At 34.8% G+C, this 15798-nt stretch overlaps 1 protein-coding gene across 1 annotated transcript; it reads right to left on the bottom strand.

The window, feature by feature from the left end:
- Positions 1–5759: 5759 nt before the first annotated feature.
- ccne2 (cyclin E2) lies at positions 5760–15798 on the bottom strand. Its single transcript, NM_001002075.1, is given in 11 exon segments — positions 5760–6783; positions 8251–8408; positions 8495–8606; positions 8694–8924; positions 10642–10788; positions 10883–11018; positions 12185–12333; positions 14504–14554; positions 14660–14732; positions 14820–14860; positions 15780–15798. Coding segments are annotated over 10 exon segments (1179 nt in total). The 5' UTR covers positions 14834–14860; positions 15780–15798; the 3' UTR covers positions 5760–6675.

Raw genomic sequence — 15798 nt, 5'->3', positions numbered from 1 at the left:
GTGACTGAGGACAGTGCTTATTTTCTTCATTTCACGCCTCAGTCGGTGATATGTTTTTTCTGTGATCGTTTACTGCCGCCTAGTGGTGAGCTGGGGTGATTACAGGCTATTTTAGTCCGTTATTTGGGGTCGATTTTCTTTCCTGCGTACAATTTACATCATTGTCTGTATTTTGTTATTATTATTATTATTATTATTATTATTATTATTATTATTATTATTATTATTATTATTATTTAAAGTCAGAGCTCTTCAGTTTGTGGCGTTAACTGCTGACGCTGTTCCTCTGTTCATCATGATTGTCTTCAGCTGTGTTGGCGTGTGAGTAAAAAGGCCCATTATACTCTTTTTCTTCTTTTAATTTGCTATATTTTCTCACTTGCGGCACATTAATATAATTTACTAACTTTGTCTTTCGTGTGTATTTGTTTTTTAATTTATTGACCCTTGTGTGCTGTTCAAATTTATATCCTTTTGTTAGGAATGAAAACATCCACTGGTTTAAACTGCTGTGAAAATGCATTCGATAAATATTGTTCTTTCAAAATCTGTTTATCAACCTCAGTCCTGATCAAAACTACTCAGTTGTTTAGAAAATGACAGGATTTTACCTGTAATTGCCAAATGATGTCACTGATTTGGTGAAAAAAACACAAAATGATGTGTTTTCAATACTACTTCATAACTAATTGTGGACTGGATTTCTTTTTACCTTTTGTCAGTTTTGGACATGTGAACGATTAGTAACAACACTGGCTTTGATGCTTTGTTAGATTTTCTTTTTTTTCTGATTAATTTAAGGTTGGTGGCTGTTTTTGCCCCATTGATAACCACATTTGATGGTGCATAAATACACAGTCTTTGTTTTTATTTACTCCATGTAGTTCTGAGAGCTGAGATGCATATTCAGATTTTTTCAGACACATCAAAGTGCGCAAAGGTTACTCTCACACACTCACAGATACACTAACATACTAACATACACACAGCCATCTTGTATTAATGATTTCATCAAGCCAGAAATATTTGGGATGGAAGATGGCAGCCACTGTTACTGTATTTCTTTCGGTCCACTGAAACTGCTTTCAGTTTTTTGGGGACAATTGCTATGATAAGGCACCTTAACTTGAGGTTAATTACGGTCTACAAATATGGACATTATGCATGAAATTGATATTCAGGTTGAACTCAAAAATAAGGGTGATGGTTTTAGCAATCATTTAGTGTCATGTTAGGCTGCATGGTGGCGCAGTGGGTAGCACGTTGGCCTCAAAGCAAAAAGATCTTGGTTCAAGCCTCGGCTCAGGCTGAATCATTTCTTTTCTGTGTGGTTTTTGCATGTTCTCCCCGTGTTTGGGTGGGTTTCCTCCGGGTGCTCCGGTTTCAGTTCAAATGGTACAGGTGACTTGGTAAAGGCTAAATTGTCCATAGTATATTGTGTGAATGAGTGTGTATGGATTTTTCCCAGTGATGGGTTGCAGCTGGAAGGGCATCCACTGCGTAAAACATATGCTGGATAAGTTGTCAGTTCATTCCGCTGTGGCGACCCCAGATCAATAAAGGGACCAAGCCAAAAAGAAAATTAATGAATGAATAGTTTCATGTCTACTGTTTTTTTTTTTTTTTTTTTTTGTAAAATATTATGTATTTATTAGCAGTTCATTCTGCTCCGGTGATACCTGATAAATTCAGAAGGAAATGCTATTTTTATAAAAGTTATAAATTATACATTTTTATAAATGACTTATTTATTAATTATGTTCAACGCTTGCTCCATGTATGCATACGTTCTTCTGCTTCTCTTAATGAAGCAGTATATGGGCCATACACACCTCATTAAAGGCATGTGTCGTCTGGACGATGTTCTTTGTCTCAGGGGCTCCTGCAAAGGTTGGGGGTTCATGACTATGAAGGACACTAAAGAAGGGACACTCGTTCCCACAAACACACAATAACTCGCACAATAGGGGCATTGTGACGCCAACATTATGAAGCAGGACTCATCTGACAGACATATAGAAAGAGCAGCACAAACTCACACTCCTCACCTCTCTGATGGGCTCACAGAAGCTTTAATGTATTTCCCGACTTCACAACTTCGAGTTGCCATTGACGCTATCCAGCGAATATTATTTTTTGTTTAAAAGAAGTCTAACAGGCTTCACATCCAAACGATGCTTGTCAATGAAACATTTATAGACGCCTAAAGTTCAAAAATAGACTAGTCATCAAATACACAGAAATGAAAACACACGTGTCTGTAGAATCCGTCTACTCCATTGCCTTTACATTTATACTGACAGACCCATATAGCTTTGTTTTATTGTCTATTATATGACTTTTAAAGGGATAGTTTGCTCAAAAATGAAAGTTGAGCAAACTCATTTTTAAAAGTGTAGTGTATTGATTATATTTTAAAATAGCCTTCATAGGCACAATTTAAACTTTCAAAAAATCTGATTTTCTTACCTCAGGCATTAAAGCCATATATATGTGTATATGTATATATGTATATATGTATATATATATATGTGTGTGTGTGTGTGTGTGTGTGTGTGTGTGTGTGTGTGTGTGTGTGTGTGTGTGTGTGTGTGTGTGTGTGTGTGTGTGTGTGTGTGTGTGTGTATATATGTATATGTGTGTGTATGTGTGTGTGTGTGTGTGTGTGTGTGTGTGTGTGTGTGTGTGTATGTATATGTATATATGTATATGTGTGTGTATATGTGTGTGTGTGTGTGTGTGTGTGTGTGTGTGTATATATGTGTGTGTGTGTGTGTGTGTGTGTGTGTGTGTGTGTGTGTGTGTGTGTATATGTATATATGTATATGTGTGTGTATGTGTGTGTGTGTGTTTGTATATGTGTGTGTGTGTGTGTGTGTGTATATGTGTGTGTGTGTGTGTGTGTGTGTGTGTGTGTGTGTGTGTGTATATATGTATATATGTATATGTGTGTGTATATGTGTGTGTGTGTGTATATATATGTGTGTGTGTGTGTGTGTATATATGTGTGTGTGTGTGTGTGTGTGTGTGTGTGTGTGTGTGTGTGTGTGTGTGTGTGTATATTTGTTTTATATTTGTTTTATTTTTATTTGGACACCCATTATTCTCAACCCCGTAATGGACAAAATGTAGTTGTTAATATTAGTATTTTACAAAGCTTTTGCTATAAAACCAACATTTACCTGTTGCTCATTTGTCCCTCAAATCAATTTAATGGCTAATATATAACATTTTTGATAAGTTTTAGATTTATATGTGATTTTAGTTACAATTATACAATTTATGCATTCAAATCAAACCACATATTTACAATGTTAGGCCTTATTTAATTATTTTGCTTATTTTATTTTCCAAAAATTATTAATTTCACAGGGTTGAGAATACAGTGACGGGTTGAAGTCCATAACAGGGTTGAGGGGACACTTTCATTTCAATTTTAATTTATTTTAATTAATTTGAAATTAAATCTAAGACCAAAACACTTATTTATTTTAGTAAAATATTTAGCAAAGGCATTAATCACACAGATGAAATTAAACGTCATTAAACTGAACTACAGTCAAAATTCAAAAAAGTAAACTGCTGCGGGTAACTGAACCGTTAGTAACCTTTAAAAATGCTGATAAAGGCCTGGGTTACCAAATATACTACTGAACAGAACCTACAGTAAACAGGAGCGACAGGTAAATCATGTCTAAAACATTATTTCATGGAACATAAATAAAAACTACAGCAGAAAAGTTCTTCTTAATGAAATTGTTAATGAAATTCTTAATAATAATAAAAGATCAAATTATATAGCCAGATGGGCTGGTCTGAGTATTTCAGAAACTGCTGATCTATTGGGATGTTCATGCACAATCATCTCCAGGGCAGAAAATTATTTAGTGAGTGGCAGCTCTGTGGGTGCAAATGTCAGCGAATGGCCATTGTTTCTAGCTGATAAAAAGGCAACAGTAACTCAAATAAGCAATAGTTACAATCGAGGTCTGCAGAAGAGCATCTCTGAAACACAACACGTCCAACCTTGACGCAGATGGGCTACAGCAGCAGAAGACCACCAGGGGATTCAACCAGGGATTCCTAAACCTTTTAATAGCTTCACCCTCTTTATCTATAATATTAAAATGAATTATGCCCTTATTGACCCCCTCTCTAAAGTTGGCCGGGTAATTGTCACAGGACTTTGAGATAAACAAACTAACTATTTACATAATTTAAGTATTTTTTTATTTTACATGTTTTGATTTTAATAGCTTTTCATTAACTCATGATCAAAATTGTTCAATACGCTGGGACGTGTGCCAAGTCTGACATAAAACTGCGTCAAAGTTTAAGTGAAAACACTGCTTCAAATATTCTATCAGTGAATAAAAATTAAAGTAAGCATATATTTACTGAAACGTTTTTATTTTTATTTTTTATTCAAATTCTTGATAAAGTAGACGAATAGCTCAATCCTGCAAGTTTACAATCCCAAAACAATGACGTGTTTGGGGATGAGTGTGATGGGCTTGAATTTTTAAAACAAAATGACCTCTGCTCCTCGTGTGGTTTAAAAGAGAAGGCACACATGGCAGCAATTAAACAAGAATATTTTATATTGTTCGGAAATTATATATATATATATATATATATATATATATATATATATATATATATTTATTTTATTATTTTTTTTTTTTAAAGAACAATCATATTCCATTTTAGTTTTACGTTACAGGGTTAAATAGTTAAGCTTGACCGTACCCTTCCTAACAATAATAAACATCAAAAAATGAAAAATGTAAATAAATTAAAATATATCTTGCCTTCTTTTGGACCATGCTGTTAAAGAGAGCTGAATGATGTCACATCCTGTCTGTGATGTCATATAAGAGTGGAGTCTAAATTGCTATAGTTGGAGGATTGCTGGCTTAACGGGTTGAGTTTATATTGAGGGACATAACTTTGTAGCCAGTTTTTATTTAAAAAAATATATTTTTTGTTTAATTTTTATTTATCACCAGAAAAGAACACAAATAGTTGTGTGCATTTTAAATTTTTTTTCTACATGCAATTTCAAAGAAGTGCCTCAGGGACATGATAAATAGCTTGGTTGGGTGACAGAAATATTATTTTTATGCTAAAAATGCTATATCAAAGTAAATCAATAAAAAATGCTTTTAAAATTTAATTTTAGTAAACAACCACTTTAAAAATATGGGGGACTGAAATATTACCGTTTGCCAGGAATGACCCGGTTAAGTTTTTTTTTTTTCAGTTCTTTATATATATCCTCCAAAACACTGTATATCAAAAGCAGTTTGTCTTTGTTCTTTCCTGTCAGTTGATGTGGAGGTGAGGAGAGCGACAGCTCAGACAAAACAATGACACTTCAACACCTCATTAGGACATTTGCAATGTAGATGTTGCTTTTAGTGGCTTTCCCTTGTAATTCTGCCAAAAGGTGCACCATCGCCTCCCCCGTCAGCCTCACATTACAGAGAAGAGCTGAAGGGAAATGGCCTCACACGACTCTAGCAATCAGTGTACATATATTTTAATTCAAAGAATTAAGTGAACAAATTTACACATTCACCCTCCCCTTGGGTTTCCCAGTACTGGGTTGTGGTTGAAAGGGCTGCGTAAAACATGGCAGAATAGTTGGTGGTTCATTCCACTGTGACGACTACTGAAATAGAGACTAAGCTGAAGGAAAAATGAATGAATGAATGACCCTTCCATTGGTCTTAACACAGGAACTAAAACAAAATGTCTGTATTTTCACTTTTTAATAACTTCACATTAGAAATGACACGTTACAGAGTGTTGAAATTGTTACTTTTTACACATATACATCTTCTGTACAATTCATAGTACATTTTTACACTGTTCTTATTCAAAAATGTTGAAAACAAAAGGCTGGCTCGAGTCTAATAAAATCAAGCTGCGCTATAAACAAAAGGCATTTCATTCATAAATAGCAAGCACCTCAAATTCTTAAATATGCCTTTGGCATTGAGGAACAAAATTGCAATTCAAATATCACAAATCTAGCTAAATGAAATAAATACAGTTTATTTCAACTCTGTTTGGTTAAACTCGCTTCTGATGGGTCAAGTTTTACAGGAAAGTCTTCCACTGCAGGAGGATAATTAAGACATGGGAATGATGATTCAAGGAAATAAGCCGATAACCGATTCTGCTCGCTGAACAGGGTCGCCTTGTTTAACAAGCAGCGTTAGCACCACGGGTTGGCATTGGACCACGTTAACGCTAAAATTCAGAACATACACTCCACAACACACACACACACACACTCAATAAAATTAAATCATATGTACACAACATAAATGGTAACACAAGATCCATGAAGCAGCAGCATTTGCAGAGACCCTGATCTGGCAACAAGAACAGGCATACATCAATGTTTCTTTTCTAGCTTCAGAAAAATGGATTTGTTTCCACTCTTCGATGGAAGGCACTTTTTTCCGAGTGCTTTAAATACTGCTCTGGGAAACCAAACTAGGGTTTCTCCCTCATTTTCACCCAATGTCTGAAGGTTTGAGAGCTCCTGGATTCATTTCCAAAACTTCCTCCAAACGTACCGCACATAGCTGAAAGTGTCTGGATGTGCTGGTCTGGAAGATCTCCCATTGCTAGTCTTGCTACAGCATGTTCTCCTCAATCTCGTCAGGCGTTAGCAGGCTTTTCAGTGCTTTTAGGAGGGGTCAGTATTCCTGCTACAGCCATTGGAGACATGCGGTCCACACTGTCCTGCTGCCGATCATGGGCTTCACTCTGAAACACACAACAGGAGAGTTAACACATGATTTCTGGAACACTGGATTCTGAGTTCATTCTCATTCAGCTGAGAGTTTTCATCACAGATGTATGTGGTTTGGGCTCAAATCACTCATTCTAATACTTGAGTTGGACATTCAATTCAATTCAGCTTTATTTGTATAGCGCTTTTACAATGTAGATTGTGTCAAAGCAGCTTGACATAAATGGTCATAGTAACTGGATCAGGGCAGTTCAGTTTTTAGTGTTTAAGTTCAGTTCAGTTTAGCTCAGTTCAGTGTGGTTTGAAGTCATTATTGAGAGTCCAAACACTGAAGAGCAAATTCATCGATGAGTAGCTTTTTAGATCCTGAACCAAGTCAAGCCAGTGGCGACAGCGGAGAGAGAGAAAAAAACTTCACCAATAGGAGAGTGAAGAAAAAACATAAAGACATAAAGCCAGTTGTAATTTATTCTGTGATAATACCAGCTGGGTGGACATTATATTTTATTGAAATATAATTGTAGTGCGTGGATAAATTGCGCAGATGTCTTCGCATCAGGATTGTTTCCTTAGACCAGTTTTCACAAATTTTCCCTGTCATGAAATGGCCGCCCACTTAGATCTGAGCTTTAGATCACATGCCTGAAGCTGCTGCAGTTGCACAAAAGCTGACCTGGTGGCACTGCATTACAGAAATCAGTTCTGAAAACCAGTATATATGCTGAAGAAGAATGTTCCAGTAGTGTTTGTTACTTTTGGTGTCTGGAAAGAGAGCATGCGACTACTAAACCTTCAACAACAAAAAAGTTCTGTGTCAAGAAATCACTGTGAAAAGGAGTTTGTATGAGAGGTAAGTTTAATAATTAATTAAAGTCATAAGCATGATATTTAAGTTTGTGTTTCTGGAGAAGTACCAAATTTAGGTATTGGATGAGGTTAGAGGCAAATGTAAAGAAATTAGATTCAAATGGAAGAAAAGAAACCACAGAAGATAAGACGAGTGTATCTTGGGCAAACTGCCAAAAGTGCTCTGCGGTTGGCACGACCTTTTTGCAGACGTGAATTTTAGAATTGTTTAGCATGAAAGCAGTTTGAGAGTGATTCGCCTTGCTTTATCACATCACCATCAGTGTGAAAGTCCCTTTATATTCCAAAGCACGTTACATAAAGTTATTAAAGCTAAGAAATGCACCTTTGTATTCTTTGTAGAGTGAATTTTTCACACGTTGCTAGATTTCTTTCATTTGTTTGGGTTTGGCTTTTATAATAGTGAAGTTTTTTTTTAAATATTCTTTTTTTCTGATTACTGTTAAACTGTTATATATTATAATAGTTATTGATAATTAAGTGATGAAAATTAAAAGACAGTTTAACTTGATTTGACATTATTTCTGAATGAAATTAGAACAATGTGACAGAAAATGAGCTGCAGCTTTTGTGTATTTTGTGAAGCTTGATTGAGGCAGTGGGAAAGAGCTCACCAGCATGGTCAGGTAGTCCACATGAGTCTGTATGTTGTGTCGATCATCCGTCTTCACCTTCTTGAAGTCCTTCAGCTCTGGTCTGGGCCATTCCCGTACAGTCCGCATGAATGGGTTCATCCACCGCACACAGTTTGATAGGCTGTCCCATGTGAGCCCTGATGAGAAACAATACTTAGCATAAGCCTGATGCAACACACACTTGAGTGATTAAAAACAATTCTTTAAATACACCCAAGCTCACCTGATACTTTATGGACCAGTTCAAATGAAGTAAAGTGACAAAATGCAGCAGCAGCAAGGACTCCATACTGGTAATCCAAAGAATTGATGTCCAAAATGCAAAGATCCAACAACTGCACAGAGGATTGAAGAATTAGAAGACACATAGTAACTACCAAAGCAACTTAGTTTACTTTTACAGAGCTGATTTGGCCTCTTACCTGTGTGATTTGGATGTAGGTTTCCTGCGAGAACTGAGGAATAAGGAAATTAGCTTCGTCCTTCAAAGAGTCCACCTGAGAATAGAGCTTTAACCATGAGATGACTGTCTCAGGACAGAGATCCCAGTTTAAGGCCTTCAGCATAACAAGCTCTTTAGCAAGAATCTCCTCCTCGTTGCAGGCCCCGTCTGTCACATAAGCAAACTCCTGGAGCTTTGGTGGATAAATCTCCTGTTAAACAGATAGATTTAATAAAAGACACAATTGTTATGCTTCAGTTTATAGAAGAACGGCAATATCATCAGTATTAAATCTTAGGCCCTGTTTCTACCTGTTGTTATTCATTTTCAATGATCTGAATACAAGTTGAGTGGAGACGCAATATCATATTTATTTAGTATTAACATCCAGATGCATCTCTTTGTAATCACTTGTACTGAGATTTTATAGAAACTATTTTCTCTTCTCTCAGATGCCATTACACTAATGCAAATTTGTTTTAAAACATATTTTTATTGTTATGCCTGATATCCAACTACTCTGATATCTTGAACCTGGGAAAACTAGAGCATTTACAAAATGTTAAAGAGCCTGTTTAATTTTGCAAGTGCTAATATTATGTTTCAGTGTGGACAGTCTGAAATGCAAACTTTTGGAGTGCACGGTTGCTCTCAGACTGGTCTTATGCACTGCATGTTTCCTGATTCACCAAGCTCCAACCAGTACACTGTGAGTATGTATGCCAGCAAATGTTCATGTCAAGTGAGCATTATTAGTCATATATGGTGTTTTAAAACGTCAGTCTGGATGAATGTTTTAATCCTAAAATGCTTTCAAAGGAAAAACACTCTAGTGTAAATGCAATTTAGGGTCACTATAAAATGAACAAACCCATTTTTATGTGGCTTATGAGTAGGTTCACACGGAGTCTGTGCACGCAGAAATCTGCAGGCTTTTAGCCCATCATTGAGTTTGTGTATTTACTTGTGTAAATTTATATTTATCCTGCTGTTTAATTATTTGTACTTATATTATTGATGTATAATAATATGAAAATGTTCATATGATTTATTTACAATACAGTTTGTAAAATAACATTGTCTTTTAGTGTATACACACACACACATATATATACATATATATATATATATATATATATATATATATAATGTGTGTGTGTGTGTATATATATATATATATATATATATATATATATATATATATATATATATATATATATATATATATATATATATATATGAGAAATTTGCTTTGTTTACCAATTAAGTGGATCTAATTGGATTTGCATTATAAACATTTAATCAGAATTAAAAACTTATTGTTTTTTATTTCAAATGTAAAGTTTTTAGTAACGACTGTACTAAAATGATTCCACATAAATCTGCAGATTATTATTATTATTATTATTTTTTTTTTTTACAAAATTCTCAGCATAAATAGCAAAAAATGTCTGCTGATCATGCCTGGCCCTACTTATGAGCAAGTTGGAAAGCCTGAAAATAAAAGGATATAGTTGCATGTGCAATTTTGTTCATAGTTTGCAAAAAGCATGAACTTGTAAAAAGTAAGAACAACTCATTTTGGTACTCTTGCAGTACATTATATAACAACAAGAAAATAACTTTTATGGCTGTTTGAATGGACAAATTGTGCTTTGACACTTATCAGCAAGTGTAAATAGCCCTCAGAGAGAAACTTACTTCTCTTAAACTGATTTAAGTTAGATTTAGTAGTTTTGGGACGTGTGGAGTTGCTTTTCAGTGTTTTGTGACATTTACTTTAAACTGAACTAAATTTCAAGTGTGAAAACTGAACTGAAGCCGTTTTAATTGACTAAAACTTAATCTGTTAAGTTGCTTTTGCCACAGTCTACATTGTTTTAGTGCTACAGAAATAAAGATGAAATGAATGGTCAATGTTAAAGTACCTCTATCTTTGAGGCTATGAAGAGTGAGGTTATGCCGATGAGCTGCAGTTGATCTTTGCCAATGTCTTTCTGAGTGAGCATGAAGCGATCAAAGATGTCCTGAGCCAAGTAAAATGTCTCCCGGTGGAGTGTGTAAACTTCACTGACCTGCATGGAAAGAATTTAACATCAGATTAAACTCAAACAACCAGAAGTCTACAATAGCTAAAGGTTTCTACAACATTATGAAACAAACGCATACCTCCATAAGCCAGTCCAGCAGAATGGCCCTCATTTTGGGCTGCAGAGCTGGATGTTGCTGGATGAAGCTCTTGTCGTGTACATACTTAAGCTCCTTGTTCAGCATCTTTATCCACACATCATCAGAACTGGCCCAGCTATTAGAACAACAGATACATTATATTAAACATTAAACACTCAGCAAAACGTTTTCTGGCAAACACAAGTTCAGTGTTGATAACAAATAAAGATTACATGACTCAGGAAAGATTTAGTGTTGATAAAACAAGCCAAACTCTTTTGACTTTTTTGGTAGTTTCCTGAAAGGAGCAAAAAGGATAATACATGTTGCCAAAGTAGGCGGTTTCATTGTGTATTATTTGTACTTTGTGTTTGTTATACAGGGCTCGAAATTAACCTTTTTGCTTGGTAGCACCGGTGCTCCTAACTTTTAAAAATTTAGGCGCATCAGCCAAAATTTAGTCGCACCCACCAATTATGAGCACCGTTACTACAAGTTTTATACAAACATATTGATTGTATTTGAAATCAACACTAATCAAACTAACAAGCAAAAAATAAATAAATCATATATAACGTTATATGCAAGCGTGAGGAAAATATGTCTCAACAAAATCTCGTTATCACAAGAAAATACATTTTTATAACATAACTGAGTGACCAAAGCATACACTGAGCGCTCACCGGCCCTGCACGCACTGCTTGAATATTAACGTGTTAACGGTATAACTAGTAAGATGTGTCATTATTTGCAACTGTAGATGCCATGGTTTCTAAAACAAAATCTGTCAAGTTATGTTATCTTCATTCTCATCTTCAGCGCTTTACAATTTTTCGCGGTAGTAGCTCTCTGTCATCCGAAGTCAAAAGGCACTGAGTGATTGACAGCTGATATTATCCAATCATTCGCGTTCAGTGCTAGAGCAGTGGTGGGCTAATAAGAAGAGCGCGAAGGCGGGGCAAGCATTACAGACTTGAATTTGTTTACTGCAGCAAGTTGACATGACAACTGTTTTAAACCATTCCCGAGCGTTGCGTTTCAAGTGCAGACAAAAAGCTTAGAGATGCATTCTGCGTGAATGTCTCCCGAATCCGCGCATGTGCTGAACATTTTGCAGTAAAAATTGGTCGCACACTATTTTAAACACTCGCAGAAATGCTCCCAAATATATTTCAAGGTCGCATAGATAAAATTTCGGGTGCATATGCGACCAAAATTGTCGCAATTTCGAGCCCTGCTATATTCTATCATTAATATTTACTTTTACTTTTCAATTGACATGACACTGTTATCTGGTCATACCTAAGGCATGGCAGTGGAGAGGGTTTCACAAAGAGGTTCTTAAATCTAAAGCGCTTGAATCCAGAGAGATTACTGGTCTCCTGTTGAACTTCCTTCTGTGGAGTCTCGATTAAGACACTGGCACTAACATCACCTTCAAAACACCGGTTCTAGAAAACAAAACGTACACCGTCATCATTATGATTTTAAAAATAGACCTTAACCAAACCAAAATGACAGAAAAGCATGAGGTATGAGCAAATTAAAACAACTCAGGATAGAGCTTTTACTTTTTAATTAACTTTGTGTAAATTATTTATATACATTACAGTGCTTCCCACACAAAGACTTTACTTTGGCGACCACCCAGGTATATTAATATATTTCTACTATTATTATGATCCTTTTACACTTTTTTTTTTTTTTACATCCACCCACGATTAGTTGTGTGCGTTTTTTCATTACCTTTTTTTTTTAAACCTACTTTCGCTTGGCTTTGCAGCTGACAGCGCACACACACAGGGTTTCTGCTGGTTTCACAAAGTCAAATTTAGGACTTTTTAAGACCATGAAGAATGAAATTTCAGGCTTCTATAGGGCTAAACGCTAAAGATTGTTTAAAATGGTGTATTAAGGGAAAAGAATGTACTTGCCCTATCGAATCTGTGTTGCCTATAATGCTAATTAGTTATTTCTTAGTTCCATATTTTAAATGTCTCAAAACAAGCAGACCCTACTTTAATGCATTTATTTTTTACAACATGACTATTAAGCATAAAGTAACAACAAAGTCTTTATAAACTAAATGTATGCACATCAGACTGTTTATTCAGCTTATTATATTCAGATGTATTTGTTGGTGATTGAATGTGTTAAATCAATTGGGAAGCTTTACATAAACAAAGAATAATTAAGACCAGTTTAAAATGATTTTAGACCTACATGACAATTTTTCAGTCAATTTAAGACTTTTTAAGGCCTAATTTATTTATTATTATTTTTTTTACATTTAAGACCTCGACTCTCACAGCCGTGAAAGAGAGAGAAACATTAAATAATTCACTCTTTACTTTATACTCGGAAGAAACGAAATGAAACAATCTAAACTGCCATATAATATTTGTACACTATTAGAAATGGTTAAACAACTAATTGTTTAAATAATGTACTTATAATTAATATATTATTTTAGAGATTTTGTCTGTTTTTAATCCTTTTCTATCATTTATTTCCCGTTTGCTGTATATTTTATTAATTTGATTATGTTAATGCACTACAAAGCCTAGTTTATACATATCTAACCTTTTGGCAATACTGTACAAATTGTCATTCCAATAAAGCAACCTGGTGGGGAAAAGCCATCTTTCAATCTAGCTACCACAAGTACATTTCTAACCTGTGGGAAGTACTGCATTATCAGTAAAACGATTTGGAAACATTGAATTTCTTACAAATAGTAATTTATAAAATGTCTTTTTGATTTAGAATGATTGTTTTCTATGAGAATATTTTGTTTTTAAACAAAACATTTCAGTGACTATTACTCCAGATTTCAGTGTCAAGTGATCCTTCAGAAATCATTAATATGCCCAAGAAACATTCGATTATCAGTATTGAAAAAAAAGTGCTTTTGTGGAAAGCTGATATATTATAATTCCAAAGTAGTACTACAAAGGAAAATTATTAATCAATGACAAATTAAATTAATTAAAAGGTTAGTTAGTGCATTTAAATGATAGAAAATATTTCTACTTCAAACATACTGTTAATATGAACTTGCTTTTAATCCAAATATTCTCAAGCAAAATGCGTCACTGCTTTCACAAAAATATGTAACAGTACAAAATACATTCACAATAAATATCATTATAAAAACGGAGGATCGCCACCAATAATGTTTATAAACATAACGTTACATAGCATGACACTATACTAGAAGTATACTGCACAGGAATATCCTTTAGCTTAGCTATCAAACATTTTACATTTCAACTTTTTTCCTTAGTAGTTTAAAAACGGAATGTTAAGGAAAAACTATAAATCACAAGCGTGCTAAACGAGTTAGTTTCCTAGTCGGTTTATTGAAGGATTATATATTTTTCGCGGGCTGGTGAATAAAGGACACAAACGCGGGAGGTTCCAGCCATGACGTCATGGCGCGCTGATTAACCCAGTGACACACAATTACTGCGCATGACTGAACTATTGGATGATAAACAGGCTGCTAGTTACAAGCTAATAACGTTTATATTATTAAAAGCACTCCGTACCTTAGTATAATACCACAATAATGTAATTAAATATGTCATATTATATTAAAGAACATATAAATGAGCTCACCTGAATTTCATAATGCTGTTTCTTAGCTGCTGATGGGACTCTTCTATTGCACTGCAGACAATAAGGGTAAATTTTAATATGTACTTACACTGGAAATGTATAACACATTACATTTTACTTGTAACATGTAACATTAAAATAAAATCCATCTCTCACCTCGCCTTTTCTTTTCCTCTGCGATTTTTGTTGTGGTGCATTTTCATTTCTTTCTTGTAATGTGTTGCGGGTACTATTGAAACAAAGGTAATATTGAGTAATAAGTACTATTATTATGATTATCGTTAAACATTCAATAAATATTGATATTAGTTCTTACCTGCGTCTTGACATTTTCTAATCAAATGATGAGCTTTTGTCCTGTAAACCAAAAACATACAACGTTACAACGTAATTAACGAACATTTCTTCTGAATAAACGATCAATAATGGCGTTATTACATGTCGTACACCCTTCAAAATAAAATACATAGCATTTAAAAGCAATATTTGCAATAAAAAGGCTTAATAATAAACATTTATGTGTCAAAGGGCGTTATGTAATTGTACAAACATGACTAGAAATACCACTTCTGTAATTCATTCGAAATTGAAATTAAACTGTTAAAATCTAAAGGCATTAAGACAAAATGCATTGTCAACATGCGTAGCAATATTCTCCCCTAATGTTTTTACTGAAACCAGAAATACATGATCCTGTTTTGTTGGTTTATAAAAGGACAGTCCGCGCCAATTTACATGAAGCGGGAGACTACAGCTGCCCCCACAAAAGCCATCAAAGATCGATTAAAAGCTCATTCAACACCACTTTGACCAAAAAATACTGCTTTAGTGATTCCTCAGCGTGTAGAAAATCCCAACAAGTTTTCATAATGCTGATATTTTCTTCATTTCTGCGACATACAAGTCCACGTACATACAAGGATCCAATCTGGCGCCTAGCAAAGCTGGCTAACTTTCAGCAACATCCCCCCTCCGACGACATTACGTTCAAGTTTTTGGCTATAAGTACAACGAAGGGCCTTAAAATGTGTTTCTGCTTCTCTTTCGATATTCCAGCAAACTAAAAAACAGCTGCTTTTAACATAGTCTCGTGGGAAAATACTGTCTTTTCTAGGATATGTGCCGGTTGAAATGCATAAACTTCCGTTTCCAGCAAAAGGCACCATAAACAGCTGCACGGTTCCCTGTTACAGCATGATTGTAACATGATTTCGATGTAGTAAAGTTAAAATTAGAAATATTATAAGAAAAAGAAGAGTAAACAGTGTGTTCTTACCGCAGTGTCCAGTGCGAAT

Source organism: Danio rerio, chromosome 16 (genome assembly GCF_049306965.1).
Source record: "Danio rerio strain Tuebingen ecotype United States chromosome 16, GRCz12tu, whole genome shotgun sequence".
Taxonomy (NCBI): domain Eukaryota; kingdom Metazoa; phylum Chordata; class Actinopteri; order Cypriniformes; family Danionidae; genus Danio; species Danio rerio.
Note: the sequence above shows the minus strand (reverse complement) of the source record. Positions and strands in the feature narration are given on the sequence as shown.